Raw genomic sequence first — 24,145 nt, 5'->3', positions numbered from 1 at the left:
AGTTTGGATACCAAAATTAGAGGTAGAAAATAAATGCAAATGCACTACTTTATTGCTGGAATAGAATTAAACATAGACACATGTAGGCTTCTCATTTTCTGTTAATGAACATTTAAAACTCTATTTGGAAGGAAGAGAAGGGAAATCTTACAGATGTAAAATTTTGCTTCCAAAACTATGGACTAGAGTCTCTTTGGAGTAATTTCTTTACAGAAGAAACTTTAAACCCACGTGGCAGTCGTTTCCAGGTTAGGACAGTTGTAATGAGAATTCTCATAATGTTGCAAAAGGGTAACTTGAAATAGGAACAAGGTTGCTTTTAGAAATTACACAAGAACCATTCATGGGAATGTGTATGACCATTGCCAAAGACAGGTGAATTTTGTCACTTCCAATGTTATTCATTGGTAAACTGCATCATGATATGAGGGAAAGATGGGCTGTTTTTCAACAAGTATTTAATTAATGTACACATTATAATTCTCAAATGTTATTTTGAAAGTTGAAATGTACACAGATGGCAACAAATTTACCATATTTTATTTGCAATGTGAAAAATATTCCTGTTAGATATATCATATGTAAAAAGAGTGGGAAAAATTAATAAATATTCTTTCTGGCCAGACGACGTACTTTAGAGACAGATGTGTGATACTGATTGTAATGAATACCTTATTAACCTCAGTTTAAGTAACAGCAAGTAGAGTTCTCCAAACCTGTACTTGAGCTGAAAAGAAAAGACAAACTACTCATAGTTTCCTGGAGGCATGCATTTCACTATGGCAAAGTGCAACTGGGCGTGCATTATATGGGAAGTCTGGGACTGTTCAGCGAACTGAGTAGATCATGAGCATTCTTCAAGAGCAATGCAGAAGCTTTATGGAGTGGAGGAGAGTTTTAAAAAAATTGAAACAATCTTCTCATTATTTCATTTTAGAAGTGTCATTCATCAGCCGACTGCTGCTTCAGGAATGGAAGGTGATGGGAGCGGACTTGGCCAGATGTTGGCTACGGAAGCAAGCAACTTAGGCAGCCCAAACTGGGAAGTGTAATGACATTAACTGAAAATGTTTCAGCTGCGAAAAGCAGGAGGACGCTGCACGCTGTGCCAGAGATGACTGTATTATACAGTGTCCCATCTGAGACTGCATAACACATCCACCAGACAGCCACGGGGCCTCCTAGCTATGGCAGAGGCCGAACAACACATAGCACACCAGAGGGCAATGCACAGTCCAAAAGAAAGAGAAAGAAAGAATGAGAGAAAACAAGCAAAACACGCGTCTGTCGTGCACAAACCTTCGGGCTCTGTGTTCTCTTTGTGGTGTACTTGCTTCAGCGGGCAGCAGAAGATTTCGTGACACTTAGCACGAAAGGGGGACTCTTTTTTCTTTAATTCCGCGGATTGGATGGAATCTTGCCGTAACATAATGTATTCCTGTGTGCCAGGGGGGGCGTCATCCAGAACTGTGGTCACCACATAACAAAATGAACTCAAGTTAGAGCTTCAGAAAAGCAGCGAATGTCTTAAATCAAATCTACTCTCAGGGAAGACTAAAGAAACAACATCCCTAAGGAAAATTTCAAAGAAAAACATCCAATAGCTTAGCAATTTTATTTTAAGGGGCTTAGTTTAAAATACTAAAGCCCTGGGAATAGCTACTCGACTATATATACCTCTGTTGCTAGCACAATGAAAATTTAACCGTGTTAAATCATACCCGAAGGTTCAACAAAATATTTTAGTATTGATACCCATGTTGTATCTAAATAAACGCCATGTAGAGCTCACAGGTTTCAATTCGAGATACAATATAAATATTTACAGATGAAACTGGCTAATCTCCACCAATTATCAGTGAATTAGCTTATGTTTCTTGTCTTGCTCTGCTCCCGGTGAGGGCCTGACTTCCAAGCAGTATATACTGAGTCAGACAGAAGAATCAAGGGTGCTGTTCTTTACACTTTTGCTTTTTTGAGACAGGATCTCACCCTATCCTCTGGGGCTGCAGTGTAGTCTCGCCATCATAGCTCACTGCAACTTCAAACACCTGGGCTCAAGCAATCCTCCTGCCTCAGCCTCCAGAGTAGCTGGGACTACATGCATGCAACACCAGGCCTGGCTAATTTTTCTATTTTTTGTAGAGACCAGGTCTTGGTCAAGCTCAGACTGGTCTGGAACTGCTGAGCTCAGGCGATTCTCCCGCCTTGGCCTCCCAAAGTGCTAGGATTACAGGCATGAACCACTGCACTCAGCCTGCTCTTTACATTTTGATTTCCAGAGAGAACGGGGGCTGTTGCAACTAATCTTCAGATGTTCAAAACTACTTAATGAAGACAAGAGATTCCAGTTGAGAGCCTAATAACCAACACTGGATCAAAGACCTACCTTGTTAGATTGTGGAGGAGCTGGGCCTGGTGTACTAATTTTAGGTTTTGATACACACCAGGCTCCTCTCAGTCCACATTTCCTTTCTAGGCCCTTTGTGTGTTTCCCAAGCAGGATTGTATATCACCAGTGTTTTTTCTCTGCAAAAACAGTATGTCTGCTTTTATAGGGTTCACTGATACATTGTTTAGTCTGAAAGTAGGTGAAAATTTGATCTGCATTTGCAGAAACAGGGAACTTACCCCAGAATGGATTTTATTTCTTTTTCACACCCTTTCCAATGAGGCCATTCCATTTCACCAGGAGTGAGTCAGTGCCTCCAAAGCTATGATTAATGACATGCTGACTCATTCTACTCCCCCAAATGCATGCACTTAACATGCATTTATGAGGACTAATACCACCAGCAAATTTCTTATGGGGAGAATAATACCATAGTGTTTATAAAAAATAAACAGATTATGGCTGAATTTACATGGCATCCGAAGCTTCTTCATTTGGCAATACATTCCTAGCTCATTGGCTGGGATCTTAATGGGCTTTAGGAACTCTTAGGTTGGGGGAAAAAGGCATAAAAACCAACATAACTTCTAAATTAGTATTATGAGTTTAGAACAAGTTCTTGATAGATTGCCTGTATGTGGAATTGTTGTCTTCCTTTATAAGTCATTAAATTATGCAAGAAGGTGATGAATATTTTAGTCAGTTCTCTTTCTATTTTTCTCTACCATTCAGCAGCAGAAATCAAAAATATTGTATAGACACACCACTACAGCTTGTCCTGGCAGAGAGTTCCCTTCATCTACTAGTAATGGGACTATAACTTCTTAGAATCTTGTTGAATGCACATCTTTGCTAGCAACAGCTGCTGTTCAAAACATTTGCAACCACATCCTGCCATGAGCAGATAATTATGACAATATAGACACTTATCAAATTCCAGCACCATAGCTGAAGACAAATCCTGGTTTCACTATCCAAAATATTTAAAGAAAACTCCCAAAATTGGAACTTTTAACAAAAGAAGTACCCCGAATTATATGCACACTGAGAATTCCATTTTTATGTACTTCTATATAGGAAACATTTTAAGATCAAAGGGCAATTGGAGGATAACAGAGAATGACTTTTGGACAATGTAGAAATAATTTGCTATTCAGAAGTTCGTGACAAATATCGGTAAATTGTCTTCCATTTTCATTGTTCAATACCAACAATGATGTCACAAATGGGCATTTCTGGAGATTAATGGTGGACTGAAGCTAACAGCCTTTGGCTGACTCTCCAGCCATCAGCTTTTCCCAGCTGGCCATTAATTCCCAGAAAATGCCTTGCACTGCCATCATTATTGTTTAATTAGATACAACTGGTTATCTGTAACATACAACAAAATTCTAGTGAAAGTGACATGCTGACTGATACAAGAGCTAACTCAAAAATTCATCACAATGAGGAAAGCATCAAGGTCACAAAAGTACAGAATAATTGTTTTCCACAAAACTCTCTCTCTCTCTCTCCTGTTCTTCCTTCAAATTGAATTTAGCAAGTGCAAAAGGTGCCAAGATGAGAACATTTAAGGAGCCATCTGAGTAATAACCACAGGCACAGAACATTTCCTTGGAAATCGAGAACATCTGGGAGTTAATGGGTCAGCTTTGGGTCTCAGATCGTCTCTACTCAATGCCTTGAGCGTCAGTCAATTCAAGCAAACAGAAAAAAAGAATAGTCAATATAACAGTAGCTTTGTGTTATGTTGACAAATAGCTAGAAACATTTTGGTTTTTTTTTTAACAAGAAGTGGCATTGTACAGGCAATGCCTCACTTGCTTCTCTAAGATCTCTGAACTTGAGGATATTTTGGATAAAAAACTAAAACTGTTATATCAAATCTACTTATTCTCAGGGCTCCCTCAAGTAGAAGAGTGGCTTTATGCACAGTTGACAGCATCAGGAATGAAAGGAGACTTCCCAGGACCCTAGCACTAAGGCAGGTGAGTACTTTTGCTCTACTTCTCTAAGAAAGTGAAGAGGATGGCATGCTTCCTAGGGGTACCAGCTCTAGGAAGGAGAAAGGAGGCTTGCAAAGAAGCCAGCTCATAAAACAGGAAAAAAAGAATGGGATTCTTCTTGTTCTAGATGTTTTCTGCCATTTCCCCCCCATCTGGTGCATTCCTTTCTTGCAAACGACGTATATCCTCTGACAACCACTTCTCCCTCTCTTCATTTAAACTATTTGTCCACATTTCATTCAATGATTCCTATTGCCCTTCCCAACAATAGATTTGTCGAATCTTGAAGATGGACAAAAATTCCAGTAATTAGGTAGACATTAGATTTATACAAAGCTTCCTCCCATTTCAGACGTTCAATTTGACTCTTCAAGGCAGATAAAATGGCAAAAGTGGCTCATAGTTGATTTCCGGATCTGGGAGCCCCATGAGAACAGCTCCCAAGGAGTAGGCTTCTGGGAGGAGATTTTGCCCACATAGCCAGTGCCCCCAGCCTTAATCACACAGCCCACCCACTCAGGACTCCAAAGTCTCATAGGAGCAGTACAGAGTAAGAAAAAACAAGTGCACACATGCAGATCCACACATCCACAGACACACAGACACTAACGGGTGGCATACTCAGACACAGAGGTAACAAGAGTAAGTGATTTTAGTGGTGGGATGGTGGGTATGAGCACAATATATGAAAGAGCTAGTTTCTATTACAAAAGGTGTTATGTTGACTAATCATTACACAGTCAAGCCTGCACCTAGGCTTGGTTTCTCAGCAGCACTTCTGGACTGCTGCTGAACCATTCCTGATCTTCTCTAGGCTTCTCATCAATCACCAAGATCAAGGAGAGTATCAGGACACAGTCATGGTAAGAGTTTGATAGAGTCTAAGCCTGCTGACCTGGCCTAAGGTACTCACGTTCACAGAAATACAGTATTCTTATTTCAAACTAGAAGTAAAGAAAGCACCAACGTATAGCAAACCTTAATCTCTAATAAAATAAAGAACAATAATTCCAATGTAATGTATCTTTTAAATGTATTTTAATTAAGTTAATCATTTATCTTTCCTATGTTTAGAAAGGCCAATTCTTGGTTTACTCCATAAAAGTTCTATCAATAGATATAACATTAGTTTCATAAAACAGCTACAGAATATTTAATAGTATGACAAATGATATGATGCAATCCTCTATGTCATTTCAAACAAAATTTCTTTAGAGATAATTTATTGCAACCTCTTTGTCTAAAACATAAGGAAAATAAAGTTCAGGAAGAGGAAGTGACTTCATAAAAGTCACAGAATAAGCTATTGGAAAAGTCCAGCCTAGAAGCCAGGATTCCACTGTTTGTCAGCAAGTCTAAAGTAAGAATAATTTGCAAAAGCAACAATACAGTAGCAGCAATTGGGTTCTTCAATATTTCTTAGCTTCCAAAATTACCCCTGTCTCCAACAGGTTTTTCCCTTATTCAAAGACAGAACAGCAACCAGAGACAGCCTAGGAAACTATTTAGACAATGACCCAAAAGGCACCTGACCACTTACCAGGCCATTATAATTTACAACGTTTGCTGGCTTTAAGTTTAAAGCAGTTAACAAACCCTCAATTACTTGATGATGCTGCTTTTTTGCTTTTAAATTTACTCTTCACAAAGATGACTCAACATAATTAATGACACATGATTTTAAATCAAAGCAAATCTGAGATCACCAGGGCAATGGAAATATATATATAGCAACAAGACTACCAAAGTTATTAGACATATATTAGGGACTCCAACAAAAAATACTTTAAAAATATATGCAACAGAAAATATTGCCTAATATACAAATCATCAAATTTCCTTACATAATCAGAAAGTGAGAAGAAAATAGAGTAATTAGAGCGATTACTTTTCCATGTCACTGAGCACCTGTCATGCTGGAAAGTGCATTCAACCACAGGATGTGTTAGCTCAAGACCTCCATTTTGCCTCCTAGCTAACCATCTACTTATCTATACATGATTTTTAAACTTTAGTGCCACAGTGGACACTATAAAGATAGTAGTTTTAAGTGTGCATGAGTAAGTTCAGTAAATAATTCGCTGAATGAAATAGATCAATGCTAATGATCCCTCGATCTGGGCAAGGTAGAAACAACTTTAAAATATTTCTAGAAATTTTGTTTACCTTCTCCTTTGCAACCTTCCCCATTCTCCATTCAGTCCCACAAACACAACTAGGTCTTCCTCCATGCTATCTTTCTTCAGGCTGTTTTGCTCTTTTCCTGGTAAAATGAAATGTAAATTCCTCCCATGGTGGCCCCCAACCTCAATTTCATCAATTCCCCTCTTCCTCTTGCTCACATTAGCTTTCCATTAGTCCCTAGAGCATGACAGGCTTTTTCCTGCCTCAAGGCCTTACACTTGTTTTCCCTCTAACTGCCCCCTTATGCCCTTCAGGGTTCTATTAAAATGCTACCTCCTCAGAGATGCCCTTTCAGCCACCTTAGGTAGGTTTATACTTGTCATGATCTGTAATTATTTTATTTATATATGTTAGTATATGGACTACAATGCTTTGCACAAAATGAGCCTCTTCTAGGGATAGTCATGCCTACCTTGAAGGTGTGTGTTAAGAAGAAGGGACTATAAATGGAAAGAGTGCAGCCCCTTGCTGGCACCTAGCATGTACAAAATAAGTGGCAGCTGCAATGGAGGAAACCAGATATGCCAGAGATAGAACTGTTGAGCACTGCACTCTTGTGGTTGGAAAACCATGATCACCACAATCACTTGCCATTTCTGTGTGACCTTTGGAATGCCATTTCACCTCTCTTAGCTTCAGTTGCCTCATTTCCAAAAATAAGGAATTTGGACTAGGCCAGAGTTTCTTAACATTGGCACTTTTGACATTTGGGGCCTAATAACTCTTTGTTGTAAGGGGCTGTTCTGTGCATGGTAGGATGTTGACCTGCATCCCTAGCCTATACCCATTAGATGCCAGTAGTACCCCCCCACCCAAACTGTGACAAACAAAAATGTCTCCAGACATTGCGAAATGTGCTCCCCACCACCCAACAACTGAAGGCAAAATTGCTTTAGTTGAGAATCACTGGACTTGATGGGTAAAGCCCCTCTGGCTTATAAACCTCTTTGTGAAGAACTAGCACCAATCCCAGAAGCCCCTCTGTGACCCTCAGCATCCTGCAAGGGCTCAGCTATTCCATTCAGGGGAGTTTGGCCCACACAGTCCAGACCAGGAAGAGGGGGAAATGCACTGCTGAGCACACCAATCACCCAGGTAACAGGTAACTGGCAAAATATAAAGCATAAGGGGAAAGGGGGTCCTTACTCAGCCTGCAGCAAAGGCTTTCTCCACTGAGTGGCATTGCTTAACACTTAGCAAGTACCCTCAGGAGCCTGCTGTGAATAACACGTGGGGCATAGCCAACCAGAATCCTGACTCACGTACGAATGAGAAACAGTAAGAAGAGGCTGGGGAACTGTCTCTGGCCTTATGTAAGAAGCTTTCCTCAAGCCTCGCCTTCCCATCAGGGAAGGGCCCATGTGCCCAGGGAGGATGCATCTCCCACCTGAAGACAGTAATGGGTCCATTACATAGAAAAGTGTAGCTTCTACGAGCAAAGTGGAGTGTGCTTCCAGAGGTCCTCTGCCCCAGCATGACATATATTTTATGCATGCTCCAACTTCAAGCACATGAGAAAGATACGGAAAGATCAGAAAGAAGTACAGTCCACCATAGAACACTGGCTATTGCCGTACATCTCAATGGTACAGTCAGGAGAGTTGACACCCACCTGTTACTTTCAAGTTGTCCAGACTTATCTCATTGCATTTCTTTGCCATAAACACTGTTCAAGACCAACTCAAATTTAAGGGAGCTTCACACTCACCTAGAGGGCTTGTTAAGACTCTAGATTGCTAGGCCCCACCCCAAAAATTTCTGATTGAGGTGGTTTGGATGGGGCCTGAGGGCATCTCTAACATGTTTCCAGGTGGTGACTGATGCTGCTGGTCGGGGATCATACTTGGACTGGAGAATGATTGCCTCACACTATTTGTTCTGTTTCTCCCAGCTATCTCTGCCAGTCTGCATTCTATTCTGTCCAGTGCAAACACAAGCTAAACCAGTGGTTATCAACTGTGCTTGAGTATTAGAATCACTGGGGGGACTTTTAAACTAAAATACCCATGGTGTCATACCAGACCAATTAAATCAGAATCTCTTAGCTGGGGCCTGAGCACTGGTAGGTTTCAGTGCTCCTCAGGTGATTTGTCAGCACAGCCAGGGTTGAGAATTACTGCTCTAAGTCTTTTCTCACTCTTCCCAGTGAAAATTTTCCCCTCTCTCCCTACTTGCTGAGGGCAGACTCTGGCTCATGATTATCTTCTTTTCATTTCTTCCCACATCTCAGCCCAGGGTTGCCATGTACCCTTGTGCAGTGGTGCTATTCACTGTGTAAAACTGTCCAGCAGCACTTATCTCTACACAGCAGCCCCATTTCAGCCTGAACCACCACGGTAGTTTGCTCAGAGTTCTATAGCATCAATCCAACCCTGCCCTATATTCTTGTTGTTTTTTTTTTAACTAGCTAGTTTTGTTGAATTGAATAAAACCAAACTTGATTCTTTTAAATATCCCTCCAGATCTTGTGCTGGTGAATAAATCAGGACTTTAGAACATGGGTCTTTGCTCTGAAGTGAGTCCACGGTGCTGTATCTCTCAACTCTGGTCCCCCCTTATCAGGTCCCTACAGAGGCTCTGCACCCTTAGGGTACATACAGATCCATTTCAATCTTTACATAAACTGCAACTTCAGAGCAATCCAAGCTCACAGTCATAAAATGAAATGGTATCAAGAACTCATTGGGAACCTTGTTGGTGACTGGCTAGTTAAATATGGTGGACCTTCTTTTATGACATCATGAAAAGGAGGATTAGGGCTACATTTTCCAGAAGTCATGTCCTTGAATCTTGTAATTCAGTGGTTCTGTACCCTAGTTGCACATCAGAATCACCTGGGGAGCTCTTATAAAATGCCTGTATCTGAGCCCCACCTCCAGAGATTCTGGTTTAATTGGCCTAAGGGCAGGGCCTTGGTAGTCTAAATTAGAGTTCCCCAGGTGGTTCCAAGGTGCAGCGATGGCGGCAAACCAATGAGTCTTAATTGAAGGACAAGAGAAAAATCCGCAAGTGTAGGCACAATTAACTGCAAAGACAATGTCTTCCTGAACAAAGAAGAAAGAGGACTTTAAAGTGCCAGGCCCCTTGATAAGTACAGAATCCAATGTATCTCTTGAGGAGAAAGCGTCAAAGGCCTTAGGCCTTGAGGTAGAGTGTACTGTACTGGCAAAAGCCTTATAATCAACCTGTCCTACTTTCAAATCACAGCTCCCCCACCACTGACCACCACTGTGACTATACTCTTTGAGGCTTAGTTTCCTCATCCATAAAATGGGATGACAGTTATTTTTAACTGTAGACCATGGACCAGCATGGATTATCACCTGGGAGCTTGTTAGAAATGCAGATTCTCTGCCCTGCCAAGTGCAGATCAGCAGAATCGGAGTCTATTTCCACAAGGTCCTGAAGTGATTGCTATGCACATTAAAGTTTGAGATGCACCTAGCACAGTGGCTGACGTGTAGTCACATAGTTGGTACTTTGTATGGGTTCATTCCCTTCTCTCCTAAGACCAAACATTTACTTGGGCAGCAGTTAAATGTAGATTCTTGGCAACATAGCCATGGAATGGAGCAAAGAGCACCTCTGCCACCTAATGTGCGACCTTGCACAAGTCAATTTCCTACCTTTTACAGATGATTGAACTGAATCACAATGTTTAATTCCTAATAAAGTTGTTTTAACCATTTTAAAAGATGATGTGAATGGAAGCATCCAGCACAGTGCTGGCCCATGATAGGCATTTCCTACCTATCAAGTACTCCCTAAGTATTAACTGAGGCTGAATTCATGTTAATGTGAAGGTTTCTTCCCCCTCCCAACCAAAATACCAATCACCTATATTCTTGCTGGTCCACATAAGGCTTCACATGACCTTCACTTTAGTTTTCTAAACAAACTAGGGCGGATGGCCCAAGGGAGAAAAAAGATTGCTGTACTGCTCGTGGATTACCTAATTGACTGACAAACAGTATTTCTTTCATAATGCTGTCTGGAATTTCTTGAAAATGTTTAATTGTGACTGGCTTCATTGAAAAATTTCATTTGATTGCACTCATTTTGCTTTAAATATGAAGTGCTTCTGGCCACAGTGTCCTAGGGACTGAATCTCTAGGCAGCCTTTAAAGATTACTTACAGATTGATTCTAGGCATTGCTTTGCACTAAATTTTGCCTCTTCCTCCATGCATAATTATGGAGGTCATTGGCATCATTTCAGGCAAAAGTTCCCAAATAACTCACTGCTCTATGTATGTTGTTCCAGCCAGCTGTGCCGTGTGTGGGGTGGGTGTGTGTGTGTCTCAGGTGAGACACATGCCTTGCTTTTAATAACTATCAGAATAAAAGCTCCAGTTAGGCTTACAGAATGATGTCATAATTACTCACAGAAACTTTCTTGACTGAAATCTTCTCAGCCTTTGATCTTAAGACCTTTCTCGGGCAACACCACTAGCTAAATTGCTAGAGAAAACCTATTTTCTCCTCTCGATATTTTCCATTTTTAGAGCATTAAATCTCAGGGGACTGAGGTTTCCTCGCCAGCACGCTCTAGAGTGCACTCTCATGTATTACACCCGTGTCTTCCTAGAAAATGTGCTCATCAACACTACGCTTTTTCACATGGTGTGCTAGAAGAGTCCTGCACTGATTGTCATCACTATTCCTTTTGTATTTTTATTTGGTATTTTAAAAACTATTTTTTGATCCAAATCTCATGAGTCAAGGGAGAAATTTGGTTCTGGTCATTGCCCCAAGTCTCCAGGATGTCTTGTGAACTCAGGAAACCCTGCCTGATGGGCTCTGTTGACAGCTAGGAATTTCTTGGTCCTAGCACTAGTGGCTGGAAAATTATACTGAAATGTTGCTTTAAAATTATATGACTGGGAGAGTGATCAGTGCCATCATGTTCAATTCCACCTCTCCATGCCCCTTCTCACCCAAGAAAGATATCTAAGTAGAAAGCTTATTTTACTTTATTAGTCAGAAAATACCTTTATTTTCAAGCAAGTATAGTTCTCTTTTTTCCCCTTCCTGCCAGTGTTCTGTGATATGTGCCTCCCTGTTGGTGCCACCCTCCACTCCCGGTGGCACTACTGAGGATTCACTCAAATTCACCAGCAATCCATCTAGACTGACCCTCTGGCAAAAACCATAAAGCTGATATCAATATATAGGCTGATATATAAAAACATTCTCTCAAAAACTATGAAGTATGTGTATGTCACTGTGGCTTTGTGCTACCTGGCTTTCCATGTAATATGACTGTGCGGGTGATGAGGGTAGCAGTAAAAGGAGGAAGAAGGTGGAGGAAGGGAGGTAGTAGAAGGCTCTTCCACTTGATTAAGATGTGAGTCCTGGCTCCTCATTTCATTTAAAACACACACTGGTTAAATCCTTCTCTCCCTAGTTAGTCACAAGCTGCACTCAAGCTCATCAAAAGGCAGTTAGTTCAATTTGGCCATAACATCATATTCATCAATTTTCAAGCTCAAATGGTCCTCAACACCTCCAGGAAATGCAGTTCTCTACCTATAATGCCGTGGAGAAATTCCTCCCTCTTAAATAGTGAAGAGAAGCACATTTTTAACTAATGGATTGCACTAGAACATAATTCCCAATTATAATAGTTGAAATCCAGAAAGTACTTCTAATAGAGAAAGAAACATTCCAATTAAATGGGTGCTTTTCTTTGCACTCATGCCTGCCAGTTTCTAACCCCCCATTCAGTAAATAGAGCTGGTGTTTCTTCTCAGGAGGGCTGTCCCTGCAGGAATTACAGATGGAAGAATATATTGTGCCAGGTTAGAACCCACTCCAAATTTGTTTGAGAAGAATTTCAAAGCAAATGGTATTTGAGTTTGTTTACTCTTGGCAGCATTTCTGTTTAAGTAAAAGGCATTACAGTTATTTTAAAAGCCTCAAGCCATCAAATGTCCTTAAAATAGCACTTAATTATTTAGGTATAAATGAATTATAAACATTTAGATTTAACTTCCCTCTCATTCCCTACAAACCCAGCTGGTTAACTGAGGTTTTAGCAAAAGAACACCTTGACACTTGTATCCTATTAAAGGTAAAGTCTTCCAAGGTGGGCTCTAGGTTTGATGCTCAGATTTAGAACATTAGGAATACACATCATTATCTTTGATAGTAAAATAGAGTTCCTGATGTGTACCACATACTTTCACATCATATCACTTTGAATATTCACAGCAATTTATGAGGCAGGTGATATTATTTTTTCTATTTGACACAGAGAAAACTGAATGTCAAAGAGGTTAGGACACATCCTGAGTAACCCAGCTATCAAGATCCAGAGCTGAGACTCAAACCCAGGTCTGCATGTGCCTTAAGCCTATACTCTTATCTTATATTTGTTTGTATATCTGTGGTAGGCAGAATATGTTTGTATACTGTGGTAGTGCCTACCTCCTAATCCCTGGAACTTGTGACTATGTTACCTTAAGGTTGAAGATAGAATTAAGGTCTCTAATCAGTTGACTTTCAAATGGGGGAGATTAGCCTGAATTATCCAGGTAGGCCCAATGTAGTCACATGAACTCTTAAAACCAAAACAGGGAGGTAGAAGAGTGGGTCAGAGAGATGAAAAGGAAGAAGAGGTGGGAGGGATTAAAGGTGTGAGAGAACTCAGCTTGCCATTGATGTCTTTGTAGATGTGGGAAGGGGGCCATGAGTACACACAGCCTCTATAAACTGGGTATCACCCTAAGTTGACAGCCAGCAAAGAAGCAGGGATCTCTGTACTACAACGAACTGAATTCTGCTAAGAATCAAAATGAGCAAGGAAACAGATCCTCTCCTAGAGCCTCCAGAAATTAAGGCAGCCTGCCAAGACCTTAATTTGGGCCTGGGGATATGTGTGCCTGACTTATGACCTACAGAAATGTAAGATAATAAATTTGTGTTGTTTAAGCCACTAAGTTGTTGGTAATGTGTTATGGAGCAATAGGAAACTAATTCAATATTCAAACCTTAACACTGAAAACCTAAATAGGTTCTAAAGACCATGAGCCTTCTAACTTAAACATTTGTACTCCTGTAATATGCTGAAATAAAAAATAAAGAAAAAAACCAATAACCAAATATCATCTGTGGAATTGACAGATCGTCACCATCTTTAACCTGAGAAGAATATATACACACAAATTTGTTCCCTTTCAGGATTTTCTTTTCCATTCCCTCTCCTAACATTACCTTTCAACATTCTTTCAACAAATATTTATTGGGAATCTACTATATGCCAGGCACTATTTGATGCATATGGTATACAGCAGATGAGAAAAAAATGGTAGACAGAAACTGCTATCATGGAGTTTATACATTTCGGGGTGGTGGGAGTAAACAGACAGTAAAGAAATCATTAAGACAAGACCTCAAGGATCTATGAGTCACTGATTGAAAGGGAGCTGCCTCGAATTGCTGCTAGACCCACATAAATGAGAAATAACCCTTTATGAGTTAAGCTTCTAATATGTCCATTGGCTTTCTGTTACTGCAGTATAACCTAGCCTGATCTACATAATATAGAAGGCATCGCTAACAAGGAGACATTGGAGCAGGGGTCTGGAGGAAGTGCAGAAGAGGGCGAGCCATGGACATATCTAGGGGAAAAGAGTTCCCAGTAGAGGGATCAAAAACGCAAAGGTCCTGAGATAGAAGTGTGAACTGCTATTTTTGCAGGAAATGAAGGAGGCCAGTGTGGCTGTAACTGAGAGTTGGAGAGAAGAGTGGCAGGAGATGAGGTCAGAAAGGTAACAGGAAGCCTGCTCATGTAGGCCATTATAACTCTGGCTTTAATTCTGACTGGCAGGGAGCCACTGGATGGTGTCAGATAGAAGATGATGTGATCTGGTTTATGTGATCAAAGGTTCACTCTTGCTGCTATGTAAAGAACAGACTCCAGGGGGCCAAGATGGAAGCAGAGAGACTGGTTAAGAGGCTACTATTATAATCCGGGCAAGAGATGATAGTAGTTAGGACCAGTGGCAGTGGTTTTGTCGGGTGGGGTGGGGTGGGAAGTAGTTAGATTCTGGTTATATACACTAGGAATACAGACTCTAATGAACAGAAATCATGTCTAACAGCATCTAACAACACTAATATAGACACCCTTTGATAATGGTAATTCCCTGAGATATACATTTCCCAGGGGGAAAGCACTTACTATGGATTAGCTAATTCCACACTTGGCAAGGAGGAGAGACATCTCACACTTAGATCTTCCATGTAGTGTCTCATTGTACTGAATACATCTATATAGAGTGTGATCAAGTAAGTACTCAGCAAACATTAACACTGCAGGAGAGTATTGATGGCCGTGATGGAGATGATGATGGGCAGTTTGCAAAACAACATTCTTGAGAAATCAATTCTCTTGAACCCCTACACCATTCTTGTTTCTGTCCTCTAAACTCTATTTTCCTTCTGTCTTTAAGTCAAACATCCTACCAAACAAATCTAACGCTTCAAGTGCTAGAGTAGAGAGGAATGTTGGGAGAACAACCTTAGACCTGAGGTGCCCAGACTTCTAGCCCAGACTATACTCTACTTTCCATCGTACAAGCTACATCATCAGTGTGAGTCCATATTTCCTTAACTAGAGTTGGCCAGATGACCTTAAAGTATTTTCCAGAGCTTACATGGGATATGTTCTTTCCCTCTCCTCCATGGTTTCTTCCACATGAAGCTCACTAGCACAACATTGCTGGCTTCCCTCACCCCGTGATTCACTCTTTTCTGGAAGTGGTAGACTGAATGGTGAGGCTTTAAAAGAGAAACTATTAGTCCCTAGCCCAGCTCCTTCCTTTTTTCTTTCTCCTGGGGAGCCAGCTCTGTGCCATTATACCTTAAGTGTTGTAGGTGGAGGGCCTGTGATAGGTGAGGGGTGGGAGAGGAAGATGAGTCTGTTGTGACTCAGAGCTCTCTGTGACCAAGTAGATATGTCAATCTAATTGTTTTTCATATACTGTTCTCATTTGACTTGTTTCTGAATCTGGTAAGAACTTGGACAGAGGAAGAAAAAGAGTGTTTTGGGGGTTTTCTGCCTCCCCACCCGACAAACTTCCAGCAATATTTGTGAATACTCAGAAACATGGAGAAGCCTAAAACCTCTACAAAATAGCAAATTCTGCTAGCCAATCTGGCTCTGGCTCACTGTTTTTCATGGCCAAGATCAATATAGGAGACCTGTGCTACAAGGCCAGGAAAAACTGGAGGGAAAAATGAAGATAAGATGAGGTAGAAGGGAGGAGAAAGATGGGTGAGTGCTGGCTTGCTCCTTCACAGATGGAAGGAACCGGCAGCCACGTTGATTTAAAAACCTGCTGCTGTTATGGAAATCACTGGTTATTGACTGATGTTCTTGTAGTCCCACAGGAAACTCTGTCCAAATCCCTATTTTATTATAAAGCAGCAATAAGGAAATGGGGAAAGATAATGCAAGACATATGTGGGAACAGGGACATGAATGCAAGGGGGAAATAGAGAGCTGCGAATTCATTACTCTTGAATTGCACTGGAGCAGTGTCCACACTGGGAGCCGGCACAAGCTTCCCAAATATGACCTTCCTGACTTTTATGATGGCCCTTGCCAGTGAGTCCCCACTGACATGCCTCCAATTTTTGCATTAATTAGACTCATGCTGAGAAACCTGGTCATTGGGGGAGTGCCTGTTGGTGTCATCTAGAAATTGAAAAGCCTGAAAAATGTCAGCTACGGGAGTGGAACCATTTCTCAGTTTTCATACTAAAGACAGCCCTTTGCTTCCCTCCTTAATGGACAGGTAAGTGGAGTTCAAGATTACACTCAAGAAAGCCAAGGCAAAAAGTTCCACATAAATTCTCTCGCAGCCAACTAGTTGCTTAATTGCTGAGTAGTAGAAGAGTTACCTTTAGAGTTCCTATGAAATGCAGAATAATCACAATCCTTTTAGAGTTGTCTGGAGAGCAGTTCTTTCCTCTATTTTCATTTGCAATGTCTTTATGTAACACCTGTTTAACTGACAACCTCTCAAAGACGAGTTTAATGTATGTGAGATATTCTCAGCTGCTTGAGACATCACCTGATGTGAGTCTCTAGCTGGCAAAGAGATCCTCAGATGAAGCTATGGCAACCTTAAATAATGTTTTGGGCTGAAAGCAGGGTGGGTCACAGATCTAGGAAGCAACAATGATCATGGACTGACTCGCATGCAATTTTTGGTTACCAAACTTTCAGCAAGCCATTTCTCTATAATTGCTTCTGCTCTGCAGGGAACTTTGGAAGTCCCTTACCAAATATCTGGTGAGCAGAAGGGGAACACAATTCCCTTTTTGATGTCCATATTTAAGGTGGTCACAATGAATGGAGGAAGTGGCAAAGGCAAATAGAAGCAATAGATATGCCTCACTGGTAAACTTCAGGTAACTTCTGGCGTCTGATCTTGGCTTCATCTTTTCCTCTTTTTTCCTGAGCAAGTACAGCCTGCTTCTCATCTCCCAGCAGCTCACTGGAAGCACACAACCTAAAACCCTGTAACCACACCTGTAATGTGCTCCAGCAATGGGTGCAGGAAACAGCCTGAGGAAAGTCCCTCAGTTCTGACTCAGGTTCACAGGAATTGCAGAAACTGGATGAGATCAGTTGTCACGATAATTGGGCCAGCACACTTGTCAGGGGAAAGGGCATGCAACTACTGGAGAACAATGTGATGATTAATTTTATATGTTAACTTGACTTGACTATGAGGTCCCCAGATAATTTGTCAAACATTATTCTGGGTGTTTCTATGAATGTGTTTTTTAAATCAGTAGACTTCGTAAAGCAGATTGACCTCCATAATGTGGGTGGGCCTCATCCAATCAGAGGGCTTACCCTCCCCGAGTAAGAAAAAATTCTTCATTGCTGATGAACTTTGAACTGAGTCATCAGCTTTCCTCTTGCCTTCGAACTTGAACTGAAACAATGGCTCTTCCTGGGTCTCAAGCCTGCCAGCCTATTGACTAGAACTACACCATTGGCTATCCTGGTTCTCAGGCCTTTGGACTTGGACTGGACCTACGCCATCAACTCTTTGAGTCTCCAGCTTGCTGGCTGACCCTGAAGATCTTGAGATTTGTCTGCCTCCACAATCATGAAAGGCCAATTCCTTATCTATCTATCTATCCACCCACCTGCACGTGCGTGCATGCACGCACACTCTATTAGTTCTTTTTCTCTAAATAACCCTGACTAATGCAAACACACACCATGGGAAGCTGGGACACATGAAGAGACCACTTGCTCATTTTTTCAACCAAAGTTTGACTTAGCTGCTTTGCTTTTCCATTGTAAGAATCAGCCCTCTTCTCTCCATCTCTTACCAATCTGGGTGATAGTTTTACATTGCAGTGGATACACCCTACAGTGATGTTCAATGGGTTGCATCCTTGTATGATCCCTTCCCTTAAAATGTGAGCAGAACCTATGATCTGCTTTTATCAATAGAATATGGCAAAAGTAAAGAGATTTTTAAGATGTAATTCAGGTCCCAGATCAGTTGATTTCCAGTTCATCAAAAGAAACATTAATCTGGAGGGACCTGACTTAATCTGGTGTGAAAGCATTAAAAGAGAGCTTCATCTGCTGACTTTGAAGAAGTAAGGTGCCAGGTGAGCAGGCCTTGGAGAGGATCACATGGCATGGGGCTCTGGGCAGTCTCTAGGAGCTGAGAATGGCCCCCAACTGACAGCCAGCAATAAACGGTGACATTGGTCCTATAGCCACAAACAACTGAATTCTGCCAACAATCACATGAGCTTAGGAAAGGACTCTGACCTACAGAAAGGAACACAACACAGCCAACACCATGATTTGGCCTTGTGAAATCCTGAGCAGAGGAGCCAGCTATGCCATGCCCTCCAAACATTCACTGGCAGGGACTTTACTAGCTCCAAATGTGCTGTTATTTTGAGGCTTTCACTGTTAAGGTTGAAGAAACAAGTTGTGGTGATGGACCACAGTAGTTAAAATGGATCTCTCTATGTGTTCTATAAAAATTACTGTGATAAAGATAAATGATTATCTCAATATTTAGCATTAGTCGCCTCAAAGGATACAACAAAAGAACAATGTCTTAATAGAATCTGAGTAAAGCGTCTAATATTTCTTCCATCATAAATAAAGTTATTCTACATGTGAAATATAAAAGCCTTCTTTTTATGAGCATTCAATTTTTATTATGAGAAGAGACTCATTTGTGGTCATCTTTATTTTCCTTTTCAAGAAAAAGATTACTTGAAAACACTTTTACTTCATTTTAAATAATAAAATCATTTTAAATAGCTTTATCTTTAATTGGGAAAGTTTTTCTTTCTCCATAATATTTTTATTGTGGTAAAATATATACAGAATACAATTTGCCATTTTAATCATTTTTAAGTACACAATTCAGTGGCACTAATTACAACCACCATGCTGTGTTACCCATCACCACTATTTCAGAAACTTTTTTATTACCACAAACAGAAATTCTGTAACCATTAAACAAACACTTTCCATCCTCCTCTCCTCCTGGTCCCTGGTAACATAATCTACTTTCTGTCTCTATGAATTCGCCTAAGTGGAGTCATGCAGTATTTGTCCTTTGGCATCTGGCTTATTTCACTTAGCATAAGGCTTTCATTATAGCATGTTTCAGGACTTCATTCCTTTTTATGGCTGAATACTATTGAATTGTGTGTACATACCACATTTTGTTTATCCATTCATCTACTGATGGATATTCATGTTGTCTTCAGCTTCTGGCTATTGTGAATAATGCTACAATGAACTCTGGCATACAAATATCTGTTTGAGTCCCTGCTTGGGGTATATACCTAGGAGTGGAATTGCTGTATCAAATGGAAAGTCTATGTTTAGTCATTTGAAGAACTGCCAAACTGTTGTCCATAGTGGCTTCAATATTTTATATTTCTACTAGAATCATATAATGGTTTCAGTTTCTTCATATCCTCTTCAACACTTATTTTCCTTCTTTTTTTAAAGAAAATACATGCTAATGGGTGTGAAGTGGTATCTCACTGTGGTTTTGATTTGCATTACCCTAATGATTAATGATATTGAGCATCTTTTCATGTGTTTATTAGACATTTGTATATCTTGGAGACACACAAAAATACATACATATACATTTGGAGAAATGTCTATTTAAGTCCTTTGCCCATCAAAAATTATTTTTTCTCTTTTTTGTTGTTGAGTTTTAGGAGTTCTTTATATTAATATATTCTACATATTAAGTCCTTATCAGATATATGATTCAAAAATACTTTCATTGATTGTATAGGTTGTCTTTTCGCTTTCTTTATAATGTTCTTTGATGTACAAGAGTTTTTAATTTTGATGAGGTCCAATTTCTCTAATTTTTCTTCTGTTGCTCATACTTTTGTTATAATATATAAGAACCCACTGCCAAATCCAAGTTCATGAAGCATTAGTGCTATGTTTTCTAAGTGTTTTATGGTTTTAGATCTTATATTTAGGTGTTGATCCACTTGAGTTAATTTTTTTATATGATATGAGGTAGGGGTCCAACTTGATTTCTTTTGCATATGAAAATCCAGCTGTCCCAGCACCATCTGTTGAAGAAACTATTGTTTCCCCATTAAATGGATTTAACACACTTGTCAAAAAATCAATTAGTCTTAAATATATAGATTTATTTCCGGTGTCTCAATTCTATTCCATTGGTCTACATGTCTATCCTTGTGCCAGTATCATATTGTTTTGATTATTGTAGTTTATAGTAAGTTTTGAAATTAGAAAGCATGAGTCCTCCAACTTTGTTCTTCTTTTTCACGATAGGGGCCTATATATAGGAGCCCCCTTGTAATTCCATGAATTTGAGGATCAGCTTTTCTGTTTTTACAAAAAAATGCTGTTGGAATTTTGATAGGGATTACACTGAATCTATAGATCAGTTTGGGTAGTACTGACAACAATATTAAGTCTTTCTATTCATGAACACAGGATGCCTTTCCATTTATTTAGGTATTAATTTCTTTCAGCAATGTTTTATAGTTTTCAGAGTACAAGTCTTTTATCTCCTTGGTTAAATTTATTCAGAGGTATTTTATTTTTTTAGATGTTATTGTAAATGGTGTTGCTGTCTTAATTTCCTTTTCAGATTACTCATTGCTGGTGTATAGAAATACAACTGAGCTTATATGTTGATGTTGCACCCTGCAACTTTGCTCAATTTATTAGCCTTAGTAGCTTTCTTGTTCCTCCTGATCTTAGGGGGAAAGCTTTCAGTCTTTCACCATTGAATATAATGTCACCTGTGGGGATTTCATAATGCCCCCTATCATGGTAAGAAAGTTCCTTAGTATTCCTACTTTTCTGAATGTTTTTATCATGAAAGGGTGTTGGAGTTTGTTATATACTTTTTCTGTATCAATTAAGATGGTCACGTGGTATTTTTCTTTCATTTGATGTAATATATTACATTGATTCTCTTTTTTTTTTTTTTTTTTTTTGAGACAGAGTCTCGCTTTGTTGCCCGGGCTAGAGTGAGTGCCGTGGCGTCAGTCTAGCTCACAGCAACCTCAATCCTGGGCTTAAGCGATCCTCCTGTCTCAGCCTCCCGAGTAGCTGGGACTACAGGCATGTGCCACCATGCCCGGCTAATTTTTTGTATATATATATTTTAGTTGTCCATATAATTTCTTTCTATTTTTAGTAGAGACGGGGTCTCGCTCTTGCTCAGGCTGGTCTCGAACTCCTGACCTCGAGCGATCCACCCGCCTCGGCCTCCCAGAGTGCTAGGATTACAGGCGTGAGCCACCGCGCCCGGCCTACATTGATTCTCTTATATTGATCAATCCTTGCATTCCTGGGATAAATTTCATTTAGTTGTGGAGTATAATCCTTTTAAATATGCCACTGGATAGGGTTTGCTAGTATTTTCATTGAGAATTTCTGCATCTATATTCAAAGAGGATATTGGTCTATAATTTTCTTTTCTTGTGATATTTTTATCTCCCTTTGGTAGCAGATCTGGACTCATTCAATGGATTATGAAGTGTTCCTTCCTCTTTTATTGTGTGGAAGTATTTGAGAAGGATTGTTGTTAATTCTCCTTTAAATGTTTAGTAGAATTCACCAGCAGAGCCATCTGGTCCTGGATTTTTCTTTGTTGAGTGGTTTCAAATTACTGATTCAATCTCCTTGCTAGTTGTGGGTCCACTCAGATATTCTGTTTCTTCATTATTCAGTCTTAGTAGGTTATGTGTTTGTCTATTCTGTCTAGGTTATCCAACTTGTTGGCATATATCTGTTCATATTATTCTTTTGTAATCCTTTATATCTCTGTAAGGTCAGTAGTAATACTCCCACTTTCATTTTTGTTTTTTGTTATTTGTGTCTTCTCTTTTTTTCTTAGTCAATCTAGCTAAAATTTTCTCAATTTTGTTGATCTTTACAAACAACCAGCTTTTGGTTTCATTGATTCTTCCTATTGTTTTTCTATTCTCTATTTTTTTAAATCTCTGCTTTAATCTTTATTATTTCCTTCCTCTGCTAGCTTTGAGTGTAGTTTGTTCTTTCTATATTTTCTCAAGGTACAAAATTAAGTTATTGACTTGATATCTTTATTGTTTTTTTTAATGTAGGCATTTACAGTTATACATTTCCCTCTGAGCATTCCCTTTGATGTATACTATAAGTTTTGGTGTGTTGTATTTTTGTTTTCATTTTTCAAATATTTTCTAATTTCCCTGTGATTTCTTCTTTGAGCATTTTTTCTTTTTCTTTTTCTTTCTTTTTTTTTGGGGGGGGGAGTAAGTGGTCAGGAAAGTGAAAACAAAGGCTTTTTTTGAGCTGAGGTCTCACTATGTTGCCCAGCCTGGTCTTGGTCTTGAACTCTTGGGCTTAAGTGGTCCTCCCACCTCAGCCTCCCTAGTAGTTGGAATTATAGGCATGTTCCACTGTGACAAAGAAAACACATTCCCTCTTTGACCATTGATTGTTCAAGAGTGTGCTAGTTAATTTTCATATATTTCTGAATTTTTCAGTTTTCCTTCCATTACTGATTTTTAGTTTCATTCTATTGTGGTCAGAGAAAATACTTTGGATGATTTCAATGTTTTAACAATTTTTGAGACTTATTTTGTAACCTAACATATGGTCTATCCTGGAGAATGCTCTACGTTCACTTGAGAAAAATGTTTATTCTGCTGTTGTTGGGTGGAATGTTCTATATATGCCTGTTAGGTCTAATTGGTATATAATGTGTTTCTGTACAATAATCCTTTTATGAGGAGAAATTCAGCATTATTATGTTGGAGACAAATAACTTTCTGAAAAACTAACTCTTCTCTCTCATCTATTCTCAAAGGAGCCCCAAATTCTTCAGACAACTAACAAAACCTTTAGCTCACCACTAAGTAAGCTGTTCTTTTACAAATTTTATTTTTTAAAATTATTTTACTTCATTTTTGTAGAGACAGGGTCTTGCTACATTGTCTAGGCTAGTCTCAAACTCCTGAGCCCAATTGATCCTCCCTTCTCAGACTCCAGAGTTCCTGGGATTACAGGTGCATGCCGCACACCTGGCTTTAAGTAAGCTGTTAGAACAATGGAAGCAGGGTTTCCTTTTATACCTCAGGAAACTCAAGCCATGCAAGGCAAATTGGCAGTTAGCCTTAGCTCTCATTTCAAAACTCATGAATAGGGCTGAGTTCAGAATGGAGGACATGTTATGCTGAGCCTGAAATTAGTACACCAGACTAGTGATTTTCAAACTTCCTTCAATAGCAGAAACCTTTATTCAAACAAACTCTTATATGGAAACTCAATATGTAAACTGGTTTGAGGAGAGGTTACAGAGGGAGACCTGCTGGCTTTTACTCCTCTCCTCCCCTTCCTCAAACCTCCCTCCTTATGCCAGGAGGTTTGAAAATCAATGCCCTAGATCATTAGCTTTGAGGCTAGGAGAAAGGATGGCTAAGCCTACCCCAGAAAACATGTTTATTCTCTCTGCCTCTAGGATGGTAGCAGTCTCCACCTGCATTTAGCATACTAAGTCAGGCACAGAGTAGATATGATGTGGAGAAGAAACCTAAACACATGGGTCAGGCAAATTGCAGTGTTGTCATCTTTAGCATCAGCTGTCCAGGGCTCATTAGCTTCAACAAAGAATTTTTCTACTGCAATGCCAGCATGCATCTCACTGCCACTCTTCTGTGCACCAAGCAAATAATGTCAGCCTAGGGTAAACATTTCCTCTCTATTGAAGAGACTGCAAAAGTAATCCCCTCTCTGGTTTGGAGGTAAAGCCCAACTTCATCTCTATCAGCCAGAATTTGTATCTAGCCACATTTGCCAAAGTGTGGGAATCAGGCATTAGGTGGTGGGGGCAGAGGACCAGAGACCAGGACATGTGCTCCTACCTCATAAAAGAAAGCTTTCATTCAGGCCCATAAGGCAAGCTCATCTCCAAACTGGGAAGCCAAGGCCTGCACTTAGGACAGCAAGCACAGCCTATCAAAGGGAAGATCAATCTCTTTAAGGGGATAGAAGGCACGCC

At 39.9% G+C, this 24,145-nt stretch overlaps 1 protein-coding gene across 1 annotated transcript in view; it reads right to left on the bottom strand.

The window, feature by feature from the left end:
- FGF13 (fibroblast growth factor 13) overlaps nucleotides 1-1,429 on the bottom strand; it is a 201,883-nt gene extending 200,454 nt beyond the window's left edge. Inside the window, exon 1 of the mRNA XM_069463435.1 lies at nucleotides 1,300-1,429. Coding sequence (XP_069319536.1) covers nucleotides 1,300-1,429 — 130 coding nt within the window. The remainder of the gene's footprint in view (nucleotides 1-1,299) is intronic.
- Nucleotides 1,430-24,145: the final 22,716 nt, after the last annotated feature.

Source organism: Eulemur rufifrons, chromosome 30 (genome assembly GCF_041146395.1).
Source record: "Eulemur rufifrons isolate Redbay chromosome 30, OSU_ERuf_1, whole genome shotgun sequence".
NCBI lineage: Eukaryota > Metazoa > Chordata > Mammalia > Primates > Lemuridae > Eulemur > Eulemur rufifrons.
This window is presented reverse-complemented; position numbering and strand designations above follow the sequence as displayed.